The sequence below is a fragment of the Heloderma suspectum genome, chromosome 6 (assembly GCF_057233095.1).
Source record: "Heloderma suspectum isolate Gila_16-S chromosome 6, 16-S_ref, whole genome shotgun sequence".
Classification (NCBI taxonomy): Eukaryota; Metazoa; Chordata; class Lepidosauria; order Squamata; family Helodermatidae; genus Heloderma; species Heloderma suspectum.
The window spans coordinates 6,227,499-6,247,234 of NC_139463.1; the positions used below are offsets into that span (position 1 = coordinate 6,227,499).

At 47.1% G+C, this 19,736-nt stretch overlaps 1 protein-coding gene across 1 annotated transcript; it reads right to left on the bottom strand.

The window, feature by feature from the left end:
* Window positions 1-10,958: 10,958 nt before the first annotated feature.
* Window positions 10,959-18,130, bottom strand: HSPB2 (heat shock protein family B (small) member 2). Its single transcript, XM_084803532.1, has 2 exons — window positions 17,949-18,130; window positions 10,959-12,665 (listed from the first exon to the last, which is right to left on the bottom strand). The coding sequence occupies exons 1-2, from the start codon at window positions 18,040-18,042 to the stop codon at window positions 12,223-12,225; spliced, it is 537 nt and encodes a 178-aa protein (XP_084659658.1). The 5' UTR covers window positions 18,043-18,130; the 3' UTR covers window positions 10,959-12,222.
* Between the last annotated feature and the right edge of the window lie 1,606 nt (window positions 18,131-19,736).

Sequence of the window (19,736 nt, forward strand, 5' to 3'; positions counted from 1 at the left end):
GCTACTAGTCCTGATGGCTCTATGCCACCTCCAGTACCAGAGGCAGTGAGCCTGTGTACACCAGTTGCTGGGGAACATGGGTAGGGATGGCAGAGCATTCCGCCATGGAATGCCATGCCAGTGCATTCGGCCCCCCGAAATCTGTGGCGGAATGGCCTGCCACCCCCCTGCCCCCCCTGAATCCCCCCCAGGACAAGACTTACCTGGGGCAGATCTTCCGGGTGACGGCGGCTCCGGCAGCAGCGGCAGCGGCAGCTGGTCTTCCGACCGGCTGCCACTGCCGCCATTTGCGGCGTTTTGTGGGTTTTTTTACCAAGACATGATAAGCTACGTAAGTTTTTACGTAGCCTAAAATGACTGGGTAAAAAAAAAAAAAAAGCGTACGCAAATGGCGGCAGCAACGGCCACCGCCATTTGCATTCTTTATTTTGGGCCATCTTAGGCTATGTAAATATTTACGTAGACTAAGACAGCGAAAATAAGGGGAACGCAAATAGCGTCCGCTACGCTATTTGCGTTCCCCTTATTTTCGCCGTCTTAGTCTACATAAATATTTACGTAGATTAAGACGGCAAAAATAACGAACGCAAATGGCGGCGGCCGTAGCCGCCGCCATTTGCGTACATGCTTTTTTTGTTTTTTTTCCCCAGAGCCCTCCACAGCCGGAAATCCAGCTGCAGACGGCTTTGGCCAGGCTGGGCCTGGCCGGCTGCTCCACGGAGCTACCGCAGACAACAGCTGGCCGTGGAGGATTACGGGGGGGGGGGAGGAACGGATCGCCTCCCCCCCCCCCCGTCGAGGATTCCGGGGGGAGTGACGGAATGTCTCCCCCCCCACCATCAACATAATCCGCAAAAAGTAAGTGACTTTTGTACATCCCTAAACATGGGCAGGAAGGTGCTGTTGTGCTCATGCCCTGCTTGTGGGTTCCTGATTGACAGCTGGTTGGCCACTGTGTGAACAGAATGCTGGACTAGATGTACCCTTGGTCCATCTAGTCCAGGGCTTTTCTTAGGTTCCCAGGGAGCAGGTGATGGGGAAATCCCTTTTCTGCCTGAGACACTGGAAAATCATCATAGACACCACTAGATAGAACAAGGGCCTGACTCGGTACAAGGCAGCTTCATAGAATCATAGAACAGTACAGTTGGAAGGGGCCCACAAGGCCATCGAGTCCAGCCCCCTGCTCAATGCAGGAATCCAAGTCAGAGCATCCCTGACAGGTGGCTGTCCAGCCTCGTCTTGAACGCCTCCAGTGTGGGAGAGCCCACTACCTCCCTAGGGAATTGGTTCCATTGTCGTATTGCTCTAACAGTCAGGAGGTTTTTCCTGATGTTCAGCCGGATTCTGGCTTCCTGTCACTTGAGCCCATGATTCCGTGTCCTGCGCTCTGGGATGATCGAGAAGAGATCCTGGCCTTCCTCTCTGTGACGTTTCAAGTACTTGAAGAGCACTATCATATCTCCCCTCAGTCTTCTCAAGGCTAAACATGCCCAGTTCTTTCAGTCTGTCTTCATAGGGCTTTGTTTCCAGTCCCCTGATCATCTTTGTTGCCCTCCTCTGAACCCTCTCCAGTTTGGCTGCATCCTTCTTAAAATGTGGTGCCCAGAACTGGACACAATACTCCAGATGAGGCCTAACCAGTGCTGACTGGGGGGAACTAGTACTTCCCGGGATTTGGAAGCTATGCTTCTGTTAATGCAGCCCAAAAGAGCATTTGCCTTTTTTGCAGCCACATCACATTGTTGGCTCATATTCAGCTTGTGATCGACGACAATTCCAAGATCCTTCTCGATTGCAGTGTTGTGGAGCCACATATCCCCCATCTTGTAAACTGTGCATTTAGTTTCTTTTTCCTAGGTGCAGAACATGGCATTTATCCCTATACACTTTCATTCTGTTGTTTTCAGCCCAGCGCTCCAGTCTATCAAGATCACTTTGCATTTTGTTTCTGTCATCCAAAGTATTCGCTATCCCACCCAGTTTTGTGTCATCTGCAAATCTGATCAGAATTCCCTGCACCTCCTCCTCCAAGTCATTCATAAAAATGTTGAAGAGCACTGGGCCCAGCACTGAGCCCTGTGGTACCCTGCTCATTAACTCTCCCCAGTTGTAGAAGATCCCATTGATAAGCACTCTTTGAGTCCGATTCTGTAGCCAACTGTGGATCCACTGGATCATTGTTTCATCTAGCCCACTTTGAGGTAGTTTGCTCATCAGGATATCATGGGGCACTTTGTCGAAAGCTTTGCTGAAGTCAAGGTATATGATGTCCACAGCATTCCCACAGTCCACAAGGGAAGTTACTTGATCAAAAAATGAGATCAGATTCATCTGGCAGGATTTGTTCCTGACAAATCCATGTTGGCTTTGAGTAATCACTGCATTGTTTTCAAGGTGCTTACAGATAGATTGCTTTATAATTGGCTTCAGAATTTTCCCAGGGATTGATGTCAGCCTGACTGGTCTGTAGTTCCCAGGTTCCTCCTTTTTACTCTCTTTGAAGATAGGGATGACATTAGCCCTCCTCCAGTCATCTGGCACTTCACCCATCCTCCATGATTTCTCAAAGAGAATAGACAGTGGTTCTGAGAGTTCTTCTGCCAGTTCCTTTATTACTGTAGGATGCAGTTCATCTGGCCCTGGAGATTTGAACTCATTCAAAGTAATGAGGTGTTCCTTGACCGTATGCCTATCGATCTCAAGCTGCAATCCTGCCCCTTCAGCCTGTACTTCGCCTTTGCCAGGGGGGTCATAGACCCTCTTTTGGGAGAAGACTGAGCCAAAGTAGGAATTGAGCACCTCTGCCTTTTCTTTGTCATCTGTTATCATTTTGCCATCCTTATTTAATAGCTGAACCACCATTTCTTTCCTCTGTCTTTTACTATGCACGTATCTGAAGAAAGCCTTTTTGTTGCTTTTAGCATCCCTCGCTAACCTCAGCTCGTTCTCAGCTTTAGCCTTCCTGACGCAATCCCTGCAATTCTGTGCTACCTGCCTGTACTCTTCCTTTGTTGCTTGGCCTTCTTTGTACTTCCTATATGTGTCCTTTTTTGTTTTCAGGTCATCTCTCAGCTTTTTGTGAAGCCACATTGGCTTCTTCTGTTGTCTTCCACCTTTTTTTTTTTGTTGGAATTGTTTGTAATTGTGCCTTGAGAATTTCCCTTTTTAAAAGCTCCCACCCATCTTGGACTCCTTTTCTCATTAGAGTCGCTTGCCATGGGACCTTACTGATCATTGTTCTGAGTTTATTAAAAATAAATAAATTTATTAAAATTTAATTTTATTAAAATCAGCTTTCCTAAAATCCAGGGTACGCGTTTGACTACACTCAGCTTTTGTTTCCCTTAGAACCAAGAACTCAAGTATAACATGGTCTCTTTCCCCCAGAGTTCCTGTAACTGCTACTTTATCCACAAAGTCATCTCTGTTGGTTAGGATCAAGTGAAGGATAGCCAATCCTCTAGTTCCTTCCTCTACTTTCTGTAGGAGGAAGTTATCCGCCACACAAGTCAGGCATTTCCTGGAGGGACCATGTTTTGCAGAATTTGTCTCCCAACAAATATGGGGGAAATTGAAGTCCCCCATTACTACTACATCATGCTTCCTTGAAATATTGGTTATTTGCTTTTCAAAAGTTTCATCCTCGTCTTCTCCTCGATTGGGTGGCCGGTAGTAGACTCATACCACCAGATTCCTTTTATTCTTTGCTCCATTTATTTTGATCCAGATGCTCTCGATGGGGCTACCAAGCTCCTCCTCCTGTATTTCTGTGCAGAGATATGTATTTTTCACATATAGTGCAACCCCACCTCCCTTTCTGTTCCTCCTGTTCTTTTTGAACAAGTTATATCCTTCAATTGCTGTATCCCAGTCATGAGAGTCATCCCACCAAGTCTCAGTTAAACCTATCAAGTCATAATTTCCCTCTTGTATTAATAGTTCAAGTTCATTCTGTTTGTTTCCCATACTCTGGGCAACAGCATATAGACATCAAAGACGATGTGCTTCATAGTCTGGCTTTCTTCCTACATGTTTCTGAAGACTATTATTGGGCGCTATTAGAGCTGTTCTCTCCATTCTTCCTCTGCAGGCTGTCCTCCAGTCTCATCCTCAAGTACCTGGAATCGGTTCCACAGCTCCACTGCTTCCACTGGTGCAGAGTGGCATCTAGTTCTTCTTCTCCTAACTGTCACTCTTTTCCAAGGAGTATCTTCTACTGCATTTTTCTTCACCTCAGCATTTCCCACTTCTGCCTCATCTTGCTGTTGGTCTTCAAGCTTCTGGTCTTCACTTTGCTGCTGTAGTTCCCCCATTCTGTCCAAGAACTCTTCCTGTTCTCTTATTCCCCGGAGGGTCGACAGTCACCGCTCCAGTCCTCTTACTTTTTCTTCCGGCAGCGTGATCAACTTGCACTTGTTGCAGGTGTAGGCCATGTTGTTCTCAGGCAAGAAAACAAGCATGGCACACACCTTGCAGGTCACCACCACTGGAGAGTCTTTTCTTTCCATAGCCTCTTTTCCCTTTTTGTGTCTAGCTTTGTGATTGTTCTAGACTAGCCTGTGCCGGCTCCTCTACTCACTAGAGGTTAAAAGCAGAGTCCCACTGGTGTGGAAGTGTGTGTTACAAGAAAAATAATTTTTAAAAAAATGTTAGGGGCCTCCCCCTTGACCTCCCCTGCCAAACTCCCCTGGCCAACTCCTGTTTGCTCCCCCTGTTCACTCCCTCTGGTCGCTCGCTCTCTGGGAGCTTGCTTGCTTCTGTAGTCCCTGGACCAGCTGGAGCAGCTTCCTCTGCTTTGCTCTGCTCAGCTGGGAGGTGGGAAACAGATTGAGGCTTCCTGCCCACAGCTGCTGGGAGTACTCAGGCCACACACCCCCAATTCAGTTGGAGCTCTCAGGAGCACCTAGTGAGCTCACAGCCACTCAGAAGGAAAAAAGACAGCCCCCTGGGCTTCCTGCAGCCCACTTATCTCTTTGCCTCATTGCCTCTTTGCCTCTGTCTCCTTTGGCTCTTCTACTACTGCAACTCCCCTGGCCAACTCCCGTTTGCTCCCCCTGTTCGCTCGCTCTGGTCGCTTGCTGTCTGGGAGCTTGCCTGCTTCTGTAGTCCCTGGACCAGCTGGAGCAGCTTCCTCTGATCTGCTCAGCTGGGAGGCGGGAAACAGACAGTTCAGGATTGGTGCTGGCTCCCTCTCCCATGGCAGAAGGCAGGATGGGCAGTAGAGAGGAAAATCAGGACGGTGCCAAGTCTCCATCAAGGCCTCGACATCTCAGGTTCAATCCCTGGCATCTTCAAATAAGAACATAAGAAGGGCTGTGCTGGGGCAGACCAAAGGCCTCTCTCACCCAGCATCCTGTTTCCTACAGTGGCCGACCAAATGCCCCAATGGGAAGCCCTCTGCAAGACAAGAGTGCAACAGCGCCCTCCCGCTTCTGTTCTCCAGCAACTGGTATTGCCATGCATACTGACTTTCTGAGAGCAGAGGGGATATATGATCAGGAGGGAGGGCTTGGAAGGCCCCCTGCCTAAGACCCTCGAGAGGCCCCCACCTCCAGTCAGGGCAGCCCTGAGCTAGATGGTCTGACTCAGTATTCTAAGCCAGCTTGATGGGAGATCTGCCCCTCATCATTCCCTCGAAGATCTGCCAACGTGTGGGCAGTTCTTGGAACGGATGAGCCAAGGCCGGACCAGGGCTAGATGGGGACCATGGAGACGGCTCCACTGGTGTTCGCCATTTTGTTTTTTGAAAGCAGGGGAGACGTGCAAAGGAAGCACACAGACCTCAACACGTTTCTATGCTCTGGAAAGAGCACCGGCTGATTCCTACTATATCCAGCTTTGGCGCAGCCTTCCCCAGCCAGGCGCCCTCCATATGTTTTGGACCGCAAAACATGGCTGGGGAGGATGGGAGTTGTGATCCAAAACATCTGGCAGGTGCGCGGTTGGGGAAGCCTGCGTGAGAGACACAGAGCATCTGCTCATTTAAGAGACAGTGAGCCTCCGCTCTGTGCTGGCACACTCAAAGTGCAGATGGCGCCGGAGTGGACCCGGGACCCCTGAATCACCCCTCCAGTCACATCAGGCTTTGCGTATGTGAATGCAGCCCCTGGATCTTGTTTTGATTTCAAAAATATCCCTGCATTTCCCTTGCCCTGCGCTGAGACTCAGAAATGAAACAAACTCTAGCTTGCAAGTCTGCTCCTTTAAGCCCCTCTCTGGACATGGGCTGGGTTTCAGCTCCACTGCGGAAACAGAAAGGCACCAGAAACACTGTCCCTGCCAGCTGCTTCTTGGCTGCCAGTCCACATTCCCTTTTCATAATATGTCTGCGGGCACAAAAGGGAGTCTGGGTCTCAGCACCCAGGCTGAACAATGCCATCGTGCAGGGTTTTGTGCTTAGTTGACAAAAGTCCGGGGCTGTGATTCCAGGCTGTGCATGGGGCCAGAAGCAAGCCCCACTCCTTTGGGGCCTGACGAGAGACATACGTGTGTGTGTGTGTCGGTCGGGGGGGGGGGGGATAATGTGCCTAGAAGGAAACTGGATACTGACTGGAGCAGGGGGGACAGTGCCCAGCCATGGAGAATTTCATCCTAAAGTTCATTACAGCCACTCGGGACCAAGAAAGATGGAAGGGAGACGGACCTGTGAATACAGAACTGCCCTGAAAGGTGAATGGTTCCCCTGATGTTGCAGGCATATGGACTGCAGGCCTAAGTGCAGCTATGCTTATTGTGGACGGGGTGCCTGACTTTGGCCATGGAGACCTAGGTTCAAATCCCCACTTGGGCATGAAGCTCACTGGGTGATCATGAGCCATCACCTTCTCTTTGCCTAACTTATTTCACAGGGTTGTTGTGAGGACAGACTTGGCGGGGAGGGGAGAACTGTGTATGCCCACTGCCTTCAGCCTCTTGAAAGAAAGGCAGGATGGAAATGTTTTTAAAGCTTGTATGGAAGGCCCACTGAAAACCAGAGTAGGAAAGAGGGTGGAGGGCTGCTGGCTGGGCCTGGCGAGACCTGAGCGAGAGGCAGCTCTGCTCGGGACTCCCCAGGTGACTTAGGCGAGATGCTCTCTGCGGAAGGGCCATGGTTATCCTGGGACAGGAGGTGCCCCCTCCAGGCATATTCCAGGCCCTGCCTTGAATTTCCAGCTTGCATTTCTTTCTTTTCTGGTTTTAAGGTTAGGTCTCTAGCCCTCTTTTGCTTGCAGAAATATAAGGGAAAACACTGCTGCTTCCTACCCAACTGCTCAGTAAGAAGGAAACTTGCTATTGGATCATCCCTACATTCTGGCCAAGGAGCACTGGGGATGGCTGACAAACATGGCATGTCTTTTCAAAGGGTTATTAATTGTTTAATAAAGCGCTGATTAATTATTTTAAAAAAAAACCTTAGCAAAACCCCTGAAACAGTTGCCTTTGCCCCAGCTGCCCTTGCCTCTGCCCTTCTCCCCTCTCCACCCTCTGCTGTCTCCCCTTCTGCTGAAATGTAGATTGCAAGGTTTTGGGGGCAGGGATCTGGGGCTGAGGGGGTTGTCACTCTATAAAGCATCATGTATTTATGGAGCTGGCTCGAGAGCTGGGAGTTGTAGGACAACTTTCTGTCTAAACAGGCATCGGACTGCACTCTGGGTGCATTAAATAACTTTTAAAACGTACAGTCAGGGCCAGAAATATTGGAACGAGGATAACTGTTTTGTCAGTTGGCCTCTGTACACCACCACATTGAAGTTGAAAGGAAACACACCTTTTCGAAATCAGGACTGTCAGCTGTAATTCAAGGGGTTTGACAAAAGTGGGGCACTAACCATTCAGGAAGGACAGCCAGTGGCATGCACACACACCCATCGTTGGTGGCGCATAAGTAATGGTACGAATGGATGACAAACAGCTGCATGGCCAGGTGTGGCCTGTTCCCTGGATACCCCATGACCAATCAAGCAGATAAAAGTCCTTGAGGTGGTTCTGAGTGTTACATTTGCATTTGGTAGCTGTGCACTGGAACTGCCAACATGAAGTCCAAAGAGGTGTCCATGCAAGTGAAGGAGGCCATCATCAGGCTGAGGAAACAAAATAAACACATCAGAGAGATAGCAAAAACAGTGGGAGTGGCCAACACAACAGTTTGGAACATCCTGAAAAAGCAGGAATTAACTGGCAAGCTCAGCAACAGCAAAAGGCCTGGAAGACCACGGAAGACGACTAAAGTGGATGACTGCAGAATTCTGCTCAGGGTGAAGAGGAACCCTTTCACAACATCTAGCCAGGTCAGGAACGCTCTTGTGGAGGTAGGCATGTCATTGTCAACATCTACAGTCAAGAGATAGCTTTATGAATGTAAATACAGAGGCTTCAAAACAAGGTGCAAACCACTGGTAATGCTCAAGAACAGACAGGCCAGATTAGCCTTTGCCAGCAAACACCTAAAAAAGCCTGCCCAGTTCCGGAATAAGATTCTTTGGACTGATGAAACCAAGATTAACTTGTACCAGAATGATGGGAAAAGTATGGAGAAGGAAAGGAACAGCTCATGATCCAAAGCATACCACATCATCTGTCAAACATGGTGGAGGCAGTGTTATGGCATGGGCGTGTATGGCTGCCAGTGGAACCGGGTCACTGGTGTTTATTGATGACCTGACTGCTGATAAAAGCAGCAGGATGAATTCTGAAGTGTATAGGGCTACACTTTCTGCTCAGATTCAGCCGAATACTGCCAAACTGATAGGATGCCGCTTCATATTGCAGATGGATAATGACCGAAAACATACAGCAAAAGCTACCCCAGAGTTTCTCAAGGCAAAGAAGTGGGATGTTCTTCAATGGCCAAGCCAGTCACCTGATTTTCACTTACTGAAGACAAGACTGAAGGCAGAAAGACCCACAAACAAGCAGCAGCTGAAGGCAGCTGCAGTGAAGGCCTGGCAAAGCATCTCAGGGGAGGAAACTCAGCATTTGGTCATGTCCATGGGTTCCAGACTTCAGGCAGTCATTGACTGCAAAGGATTTTCATCCAGGTATTAAAGGCAATCCTTAAGTTTGAAATGATGTTGGTTTGTTCCATTACTTATGAGCCACCAACGATGGGTGTGTGTGTATGCCACTGGCTGTCCTTCCTGAATGGTTAGTGCCCCACTTTTGCCAGACCCCTTGAATTACAGCTGAAAGTCCTGACTTCACTCCCATCTGGGTGTGTTTCCTTTCAACTTCAGTGAGGTGGTATACAGAGGCCAATTGCCAAAAAAGTTATCCTTGTTCCAATATTTCTGGCCCTGACTGTATAAGACTTCTTGTATTCAGTTTTATGCTGTTTCACATCAACTTTTGATGGCCCTCACGCAATGTACCCTGAGGTCCCTTGCACTACAAAAGGCCATGTTATGGGGCTCAATAAGAATGGCCTCTCTCACAGGTTTGTTGTGGAGGCAGAAGTCAATCAAGAGGGCAAGCTTGTTTGAACGTGAAAGTGATTTCAACATGAGAAACTGTTATGTACCCAGCCTTGCAGACATGTGGTTCACACACCTGAATTTTCATTTTATTTTTTATGAGCCTTCCAAATGATGTGGCTTACTAGATACGGCACACATGTGCGGCCTTTCAGTTGTAGTTTTATGGCTGTCTTATTCTCACAGCACGAGAAAGTAAACATATGTGAACACTCTTACAAGTCCCCTGGACTGCAAGGAGGTCAAATCAGTCCATCCTAAAGGAAATCAACCCTGAGTGCTCATTGGAAGGACAGATACTGAAGCTGAAGCTCAAATGTTTTGGCCACCTAATGCGAAGAGAAAACTCACTGGAAAAGACCCTGATGCTGGGAAGGATTGACGGCAAAAGGAGAAGGGGACGGCAGAGGATGAGATGGCTAGATAGCATCACCGATGCAATGAATATGAACCTGAGCACACTCCGGGAGAGAGCGCAGGACAGGAAGGCCTGGCGTGCTGTGGTCCACGGGGTCACGAAGAGTCAGACACGACTTAACTACTGAACAACAGTATATCCAGCTGAAATATATCCATTCACCCCATTTGAGACTGTAGTGCGGATTCTTGTAACACTGAATATCCTGAGCATGGTTACTTAGGGACGTCAGGGAAATCCGTGATGGATTCAAATGAGTTCGGATTCCTATGAATCTGATCTGTGGGTTCTGCAGTGGATCAGTTTTTTTCAAGTTGTGTGGATTCCACAGACTTGCAGACCAGTTATTCACTTCTGGGGGGGATTTGCACTAACATTTACACAAGCGTGCATTAGTGCTAAAGCACATTGGCACCAATGCAAATGAGCATAAGTAGAACAAAATTCTGGTTTAAAAAACCTGATTCCGTCAATGAGCAGATGATGGAACAAAAGACACCTGGCAATCTGGGAAACACAAGACAGAATGGATTTTACAAAATCTGTACAATCCATTTCTGGGCCCGATTCAAAGTACTGGTATTAACATTCAAAGCCCTAAATGGCTTGGGGCCAGGTTATCTGAAGGATCACCTCCTCCCATGTGTGCCTGCCCAGACCCTAAGATCATCCTTGGGAGTCCTTCTCTGGGAGCCCCTCCCAAAGGAAGTGAGGCAGGTGGCTACCAGGAGGAGGGCCTTTTCTGCTGTGGCCCCCCCCCAGCTGTGGAATGAGCTCCCTAGAGAGGTTCATCTGGCGCCTATGTTGTTCTTTTTCTGGTGCCAGGTGAAGACCTTTTTATTCTCCCAGTATTTTAGCATTTTAGCTTCTTAATCTTTTAGCTCTGATGTTTTCAATCTGTATTTTAAATCTCTGCTTTGCTGCTAGGTTTCATTCTGGTTGTATTGTTATATTGTGGTTTTAAGCTTTTATATTTTATATTGTTTTATGTTGCACTCTGTGGTTTAAATTTTTGTGAACCACCCAGAGAGCTTCAGCTATTTGGCGGTATAGAGGTAAATAAATAAAATTATATTTTATATTGTTTTATGCTGCATTCCATGGTTTTAATTTTTGTGAACCACCCAGAGGGAAATTGGGCAGTATAGAAATAAATGAAATACATTTTCATACATACAATAATACATCCCTATGGTTCCTACAGCTCTTGGCCATCACAGCACCCTTTTGCCCTGTCAGGTCCAGTTAAGCACCAAGTGATGTTTGTCCAGGACCATTAAAACATTTTGGGGCTGTTGTGCTTGCATTCCCTCAGTAGTACACACATGGCAACTGGTAGTGCTATTGTGGGTACAGAGGTACTGTGTTAGGCAAAAAGGCTTGTGCATGCAAGCACACAATTTCCATGACTGTTTTTTGAAAAACAAATTCATACACTCAGAACATTTAACAATTAAAAGAGAGAGAGAGGTTAATGTCAATAGTAATATGACAGGAGAAAGACTTCTATTAAAAGCATAGGTCTCTATGCAAGTTACAAGATGTCCCAGTCTTTTTTCTGTGTTTTTCTACAACCAGCTTAAAGTTGATTTATTTTTCACCTGCACTTAACTGCTTATATTTATTTATTTTCTCCCTTTTCCCCCTTCAGGGTATTATTTATCAATAGATTTGAAAACAGACTCCTTCGTTTGATCTTAAAAATCACATTTAATCAGTAGATGAGTAAAAGCTGCTAGGAAGAAAAGAAGGTTTGTGTGTGGGTCGGGGTGAGTGGTGAGCAACAGGGAATTTTAAGAGAACATAACTGTGGAAAGGGTTGCTGATACTCTGGAGCTGAAAATAGTGCAGGTACGTAATCAGTTGCCAAACACAACCCCACATCAAAAGGAACAATCCACCCACAACTTTTGTTATCATGGGCGTGTGAACACACTGATGCAGATCACTGACAGGCCAGTACCACTGTTAACTAATGGTGGTTTGTACTACAGCAGCAGTGCTGTAATGGTTTGAGAGGAAAAAGGAAGTTCAATTCATTTGGGGCACGCACATATTATAGACTTAAACTAGTTTAAGGGCCTTTCTTTCCCTCTTCCACGGGAGTCTTGGGGATTGTAGTTCTTTGCGAGGAGGTTAGGGATACCCAAAAGAGAATTCTCAGCATTCCATCAAGCTACAGTTCTGAAGATTCTTTGGGGGAAGCCGTGATACCTGAATAAAACTAATGTACCTTTGTTGAGCAGATAGAGCCTACTAAACTAAACAAGTGGGCATTCACTTGGTGGACATGAAAACCTTCTTTCAGACCCACCCACCCTGCCCAAAGTTGTGGCAGTGCTGAAGGATGTTTTAGGGCCGGGATTTCTCCCCTGAGCTTCCTTCTTTCCCTGCTGGCTGTTCTTGGCACGTTATTTTCACCTCGTTGATTTTGGCCTTCACTTCCTTCCCTGTCCGCAGAGCCTCTATGCTCAGGATGCCATCATGGGTCACCCTGGCTTTGACCAACAGAGGATCGACATCCAGTGGGAGGATGTAGGTCCTGGTGAACTCGCGGGAGATGAAGCCATGTCGGTCAGCTTTCTGTGGGTGCTGAGCCGTCACCTCCAGGAGATTGTCCACGGTCCGGACGGTGATCTCATCGGGCGTGAACTGGCAGACATCGAGGAACACCTGGAATTTGTGATCATTGAGATTGACCTCTGAGATCCCTCGGTCCAACTGCTTGTTAATCCGAGGTCTGATGTAGTAGCCATGGTATAAGGTGGGGGTCAGAATTTCTCCAGGGGAAATGCCTAAAAGAGAGAAGCAATAGTCATTCATAGATTCTGCTATAATTGAGTACAGAAAACATAACTTACTAAAAAAAGGGGGGGCAAGCAAATTGATCAAGGGGCTGGTTCAACTCCCGTATGATGAAAAGTTACAATGTTTGGGGCTGATCGGCTTGGAAAAAAGGCGAGCGAGGGGAGACATGATAGGGGTGTGCAAAATAATGCATGGTGTAGAGAAAGTGATGGGGAGAAAAGCATCTCTCTTTCTTTCATAATACTGGGGTCATCCCATGAAGCTGAGTGGTGGAAGATTCAGGACAGACAAAAGGAGGTCTTTCTTCACACAGCATATCATTAAAAACTATGGAATTCACTAACTCAACATGTAGTGATGGCCACCAATCTGGATGGCTTTAAAAGGGGATTGGACACATTCATGGAGGAGAAGGCTATTAATGGTAACTAGTCATGATGACTATACATTACTTTTATATATTATTTTATATAAAATAATATATATTATTTTATGCTACTCATAAGCTGCCTTGGTAGGATTTGTATCTTGAAAGGCAGCAGATGAAGAATTGTAATCAATAAATTATAAATAAATGGTTTGACTAAATATAAAGTCATATGTTCAGTCTGTTACCAGGCCAAGTGGACTGGGCCATCTCAGGTTCTGGAGTCTCCAATTTGGAGAGGAGGGGGAAACCATCTCTCTCCCACGCTCTGGGCATCTCTCCACTCCTGTAGCACACTCTCTTCTGTCTTGCTTCCCCACACCTATCACCCGCACTGTTGCTGCTGTCACTCCCAAGTGCATGGCCTACGGATGGCATGGGCACCTTTCATCTTCAGCCTGGACATTATGCCAGGCCCAGAAGCCAGAGAAGCACATGGTGCTTGCCAAGGGATCAGTAGGCATGGGGGACAATTTTGTTCAGTTTGCTTTTTGGATGAGGTCTTACCAAAATCCTCAAATTTCTTCATCAATGGGACAGAAAGAACTTGAAATTCAAACATAACTAAAAATTGAATGTGGGAGAAAGTGAAACTGACAGATCCATTCATGGCTAGCAAGGATTACTGACTGCAGCCTGGCACAAAGAACAAAAGCTCTTTTATGCATCCGTCGCTGTCATCCCACCAGTTTCTCTTTGGGGGCTCCCCCCTTTCCACTGTGTTCTGGTGGTGCTTGGAAGTGTGCTGAATAGTTTAATGCTGCCTTCGGCATTCTTTTCCACTACGAGTCCAGCCAGGGCTTTGTGTACAACCCACCAGCTCAGCTTTTTGTTGCCTAACTGGGCTTCCAAAAAGTCTCTGCTTGGCAGCATTTTCCTAAAGTAGCTTCTTGCCAACCACATTCCACAAACTGTCCTGGATCAGTGGCAGGAAGGGTGGGGAGTGGGGAGGGAAATCTCATTCTTTGAGAGGGGTCTCTCTCCAGCTGGCAGTCTTTTTAGCTTCTTGCAAAAAAAGAAGCCAACCCAACTGAGCCTTGCGGTCTAATCTTCATGACTAGGGCTTTCTTCACAGGGAGCTTTTATCCTGCGATTGAGATGGCTCCTTCACGGAAGTTTGCGGGCACTTTAGATGACGCCCAGGTGACCCTCCAGGGCGTCTCCTGCACTAAATGCCCTTTGTTCCGTTTTTAAATAGATCTCAGATAATGAGCTATCAAATTACCCTGCTATGTTCCTCTTCAGTTCCCTCCATGAAAAGAGTAAAAGTGGCAAGAGGGGGAGTGAGATCAATGAAAGATATGGAAGGCTCAGATGGGGGGCGGGGAAGCAGGTGAAGCAGAAAGCCCCAGTTTAAAGGCAGGATTTTAGGCTGGTGTAGAGATGCCCCAGATCTCTCCCTCCCTTATGCCTGGAATGCTACCCTTCTACTTCCACAACATATGCTCTAGCTTATCCCGGTTCCCCAGGCTAGTTAAGGGTGGCTACGTATGAAACACCAAAAAAAGAGGAAAAGCATCATAAAAAAGAGGACAAATGAGGACAATGATTTGCACGATATTTGCATACGCTAATCCATGTGCATAGATGCAAATTTAGAAATAAATATTATGATTGAAATAGAAATAGAGTACATCTCACCACAGTGTGGAAGAGGGCGTGAGCAGGTGACCTGTGTGCCTGCCTGTTCAGTCTGCTAACTAGTTTTGAGGGCTCTTTATCTTTAGACCAAAATTGGACAGGACCGCCCTTCAAATAGAGGACAGGCCTCTGTGAAAGAGGACACCTGGGATCGAATCAGTCTTACTTAGAGTAGGCCCACTGAAATGAATAGGACTCATTTCAATGGGTCTACTCTAAGTAGGACTAATATTGGCTACTATCCCTGGTCACCCAATTTGTGGCTCCTATCCTGAGCAAATCCCACTTTTCTCCCCATTTATTGCCTTTGAGGGATGCTTCCAGGCCTGGTGTCAGCACCAGGCATCCTTGGGCAGCAGCCAGGGCCCTAGTGTTCTGGAGCGGGTGCTCTTTGCACCTGCCCTGGGCTCCTCTTTACTTTTTTTTTTCCTGGCCCAGCACTCTAAGCAGCGTCAGGTGGCTGGATTAAACCACCACCACCCCTTTTAATTTTCCACATTGCCATCAGCCCAGCTTTGTTCTGGCGCAACCACACTTGGAATACTGTGTACAGTCCTGGTCACCACACTTCGAACAGATTATCGCTGAGCTAAGTTTTGGGAATATTGCAACCTCATCTACAAGTTACTGGAAGGGAGCAGTGTTGCAGTTACTTAGTTCATGAGAATGTAGGCTACAGCTAGTCTTAGAATCTCTCTAGCTTACAGTGTGGTTTCCTGTGATTTGTTCCTTTTGCTGTTCCCCTTCCTTCCTCCCCCGGCCGGACCTCCACCATTGCTGGGAGCACTTGTGTTTGCTTTCTTACTCCTGCCAGTGTTATAGAACACAAAATGAACTGAACAAACTCTGATTTTGAAAACTCTGTTTTATAATAAATGCAAGCACATTGTGAGTAAACTCTTTTACCTTTCTTCACTAAAGAAGGGTGTGGTCTCCTTTTTTTAGCCTTGTGTGCACATGGGACTGGTAAATGCTCATTCTATTCTGCCTTTTGTTTTTTCTCTGCTAACTGCCTTTCTGACAGGAGGCATAATTACCAAATAATCACATCACTAAGGAAGGTGTAGAAAAGGGCAACCAAAATGCAGAGGGAAAAAAACCTTATGAGGAAAGGTTATGACAGTTGGGCTTTTGCAGCTTAGAAAAAAAGGGACATGATAGAGGTGTATAAAATGACCAATGTGGAGAAAGTGGGTAGGGTCTCGTTTTCCTCCCTCTCTCATAATACTAGAATCCGGGGTTACCCAATGAAGCTGAATGGTGGGAGATTTGGGACAGACAAAAGGAAAGACTTCTTCACACCATGCATAGTGAAACTGTGAAATTTGCTACCAAAAAATGTGGTGATGGCCACCAAATTAGTCAGCTTTAATTAATTCATTCATTCCATTTATATCCCGCCTTTTTTCCTCCCTTAAGGAACCCAAGGAAGCGTACATAATCCTCCTCCTTCTCTCCATTTTATCCCCACAACAACAACCCTGTGAGGTAGGTTGGGCTGAGAGTCTGTGACTGGCCCAAAGACACCCAGTGAGCTTCCATGGCCGAGTGGGGACTAGAACCCAGATCTCCTGGCTCCCAGTCCAACATGCTAGCCACTACACCACCACACTGGCTCTCTAAAAGTGGATTCAACAAATTTGTGTAGGATAAGGCTATCAATGGCTAGAGGCTGTGATGGCTGCATACTACCACCGTGCCTCTGAATACAGTTGCTGGGGAATTGCAGCAGGAGAGGATCAATGCGCTCATGTCCTGCTTGTGGCCTTCCCAGTGGCATCTGGTTGGCCACTATGGGAAATGGGATGCTGGACTGGATAGGACTGTGGTCTGATCCAGCAGGGCTCTTCTTATGCCCTGCGGAGTAAATGAAGAAAACATACAGAAGCAGAGCCTTTAGCTAGTGGAGGCTGGAGGCTCCGATGTCAGTGGGGTGGTGAATCTGCTCCGGGTTTCAGCCAGAACCCTAAAGGAGCAATCCAAGCTGTGAACCAGCCGAATTAGACTCACATCAGCCTGCCAAACACCTGTTGCGTGGGGCTGTCCAGAGTGCAGTTCACCTGAGAAACAGGGTGCATACTCCCTGCACACCCCGTTTCTCAGCAGAATTGCTGTTTCTGCAGGGAAGCAGGATGCGCTAGAATGGCTCCCCTCTCGCGCTCTGTCTCCTTGCAGAATGGATCTCCTGAGAGCCTGCTAAACAGCAGGATCACTGCAATTTTGGCAAAGGCCACTTCAGCGTCAGCCCTTGCGCAGTCCCAGAAGGTCCAATGTGCCTCTCCAAGCCCCAGGAGTTGCCCAGCCTTCTGTACACCCTTACCTGGGAGTAAGTCCCATCAAGCTCAGTCAGGCTCACGTCTGAGTAGCCATGCCTGAGATTGCACACTTAGTCCACATAACTCCTCCACCATTCCAACTGACTTAGAAATTGCTGGCTTAGGTTTCCCATCATGTCCAGCAGTGTCTGTTTCTTTCCCCATTTTTTGTTTTGTTTTGCTTAAACATCTCCCCCGAAAAAGAATTTCGATTAACTCAAAAGCTCGCTCGCTCGCTCCTCCTGTGACTTTTCCATTGGTCCTATTAAATATTATGCTAGTGTTGCTTTGAGGTTATTTCTCTCTCTAACGGACCAGCGCTGCTTCCTACAATTCTGGACAGCAGTGTCAGGCTGCAAACCTTTATACACTTACCTGGCAATAGGTATAAGTAAATATAGTAGGATTTACTTCTGAGTGAGCATGCATGGGATCAGACTGTCAGGGAAACACAAGATTTGGCCTGACACAAAAATTTAAACACAAGCTGGATCGTGGGGGTAAATCCAGAAAATGACATTGTTTCCAGTCCTTTATTTTACTTTTATTTTTCAAAAAGTCTCATCAGACCCATGAAGATGGCCATTGCCACACAACTGCTATCCATTCTGCTTTTGTTCACACAGTCAGGGTGGCAAAAGTGTGGTAGAAGGATGGCCTCAAGCACTCTTTCCATGCAAGCTCATAAGAACTTTTCTACAATTCTGCATGTGTATGTGTATGGTGGGCGCTTTTTAAATCCAGATTTAGCAGTTCCAGAAAATTCTCACAATCACAGAGTCAGAATTATCAGCCCACCTTTGGAACAGTATGAATGCAACTGTCTCTGCCCTGACTATGTGAAATGAAAGGGAAATGTGGGGCCGGCCGGCTGGCCTCTTCCTTACCTTCTCCAAAGTTCTGATCGTAAATCTTGCTGGGGTTGGCAAACTCGTATTCTGCACTCATGGGGTGGGCGTGAGGGATGGTGCGCTCAGCCATCGTCTCTGCTGGGAATGAACCTCTCTGAGTACCTGTTTCAGCGTCTCCTCACCAAGGCGGCAGCTCGGTTGCGACGTTTTCATCGGGCAAATTCCACGGGGAGGAGTAAGTGATAAAACCGGGACCAAAATAGACAGTCGGGCCCTGGAACGCTGCGCCCCCAGTGATGACGACCAGAATGCTCCTTGCTACATTCCACCGGAGAGACATCTTTTCACTGTTTGAAGGCAGCATGAAGTTGCTGCCGTCTCTGACAATGTGGTTGCAGCTGTTAGAAATGTCAGAAATCTGTGATTCTCCCAGACCAGCAGAGTCCTGGGACAACTGGGCAATCAAACCCACAGGCTTTGCCCTCCCCTCTGGTGCCATTGTAGCACGGCCATGTGTCCTCTTTTACAGAGGGCAGTCCTCTATCTGAAAGGCTGTCCTGTCCAATTCTGGTTTAAAGAACCATCAGAACAGTGGCCCATCGACAGCACCTGAACTACAGGCTCCACAGGCAGACACCCTGATCACCTGGCCACAGTCTTCCACACTATTTAGTTATTTATTTTATTCACAACATTTATATACCGCTCTGCATCTAAACAGATTCTGAAGTGGTGAACAATAACAGATAAAAATAATAAAAACACCCTATTAAAAGGGTTTGTTTAAAAGAAACAGAATGCCAGTAAAACCGTGGCTGGTCAATCAAGGAAGGCTTCTTGAAATAAAGTTGTTTTCAGGAGCAGGGAGTTCCTCTGAAAGGAGGCCACCACACTGAAGGCTCTTCTCTGGGTGGATTCCAATCAGGCCGTAGGTCCACGCGGAACCACCAGGAGTGCCTCATCTGATGACCTCATTGACCAGGCAGGTTGATAAGGGAGGAGGTGCTCTCTCATACACCTTATCTATGGTGAGATGTAGTGTATTTCTATATAAATTATTCTAAACTGCAATTATAGATATATATTCAAAGTTTATGCAAAGCACTCTCCTCTTTGTTGGGTGATGCATTTCTTCTTTTTTGGTGATTCATAAGTGGCCACCCTGTCACATGGTGATCCCCGTGACTGCCTTGGCGAGTGCCTTTAGTGACACCATCCATGTAATGTATGTTCACATAGCAAGGATACCCAAAGAGTTGTTCTGGGTGGCTGCTCCAATGATGAAACAGAAACATGCCACTGTGCAAGCATTGTTTACAGATCTCAAGTGAGAGAGTTTATTCCAAGAGGGCTTGCTTGTCTCCCTATATCATAGAATCATAGACTCATAGACTCACAGAACAGTAGGGTTGGAAGGGGCCTACAAGACCATCGAGTCCAACCCCCCTGCTCAATGCAGGAATCCAAGTCAGAGCATCCCTGACAGATGGCTCTCCAGCATCGTCTTGAATGCCTTCAGTGTGGTAGGGAATTGGTTCCATTGTCGTATTGCTCTGACACTCAGGATTTTTTTCCTGATGTTCAGCCGGAATCTGGCTTTCTGTCACTTGAGCCCATTATTCCGTGTCCTGCACTCTGGGATGATTGAGAAGAGATCCTGGCCTTCCTCTCTGTGACAACCTTTCAAGTCCTTGAAGAGCGCTATCCTATCTCCCCTCAGTCTTCTCTTCTCAAGGCTAAACATGCCCAGTTCTTTCAGTCTCTCCTCGTAGGGCTTTGTTTCTTATATGGGCTCTGGCAATCAGGTTAGCTAGTGGTTATAGG

Excerpts from the sequence above, each read along its gene's own strand:
- HSPB2 (XM_084803532.1), bottom strand. The coding sequence starts at position 18,042 with ATGGCTGAGCGCACCATCCCTCACGCCCACCCCATGAGTGCAGAATAC. Across the intron at positions 12,666-17,948 it reads CGATCAGAACTTTGGAGAAG|GCATTTCCCCTGGAGAAATT; the intron begins GTAAGGAAGAGG and ends TCTCTCTTTTAG.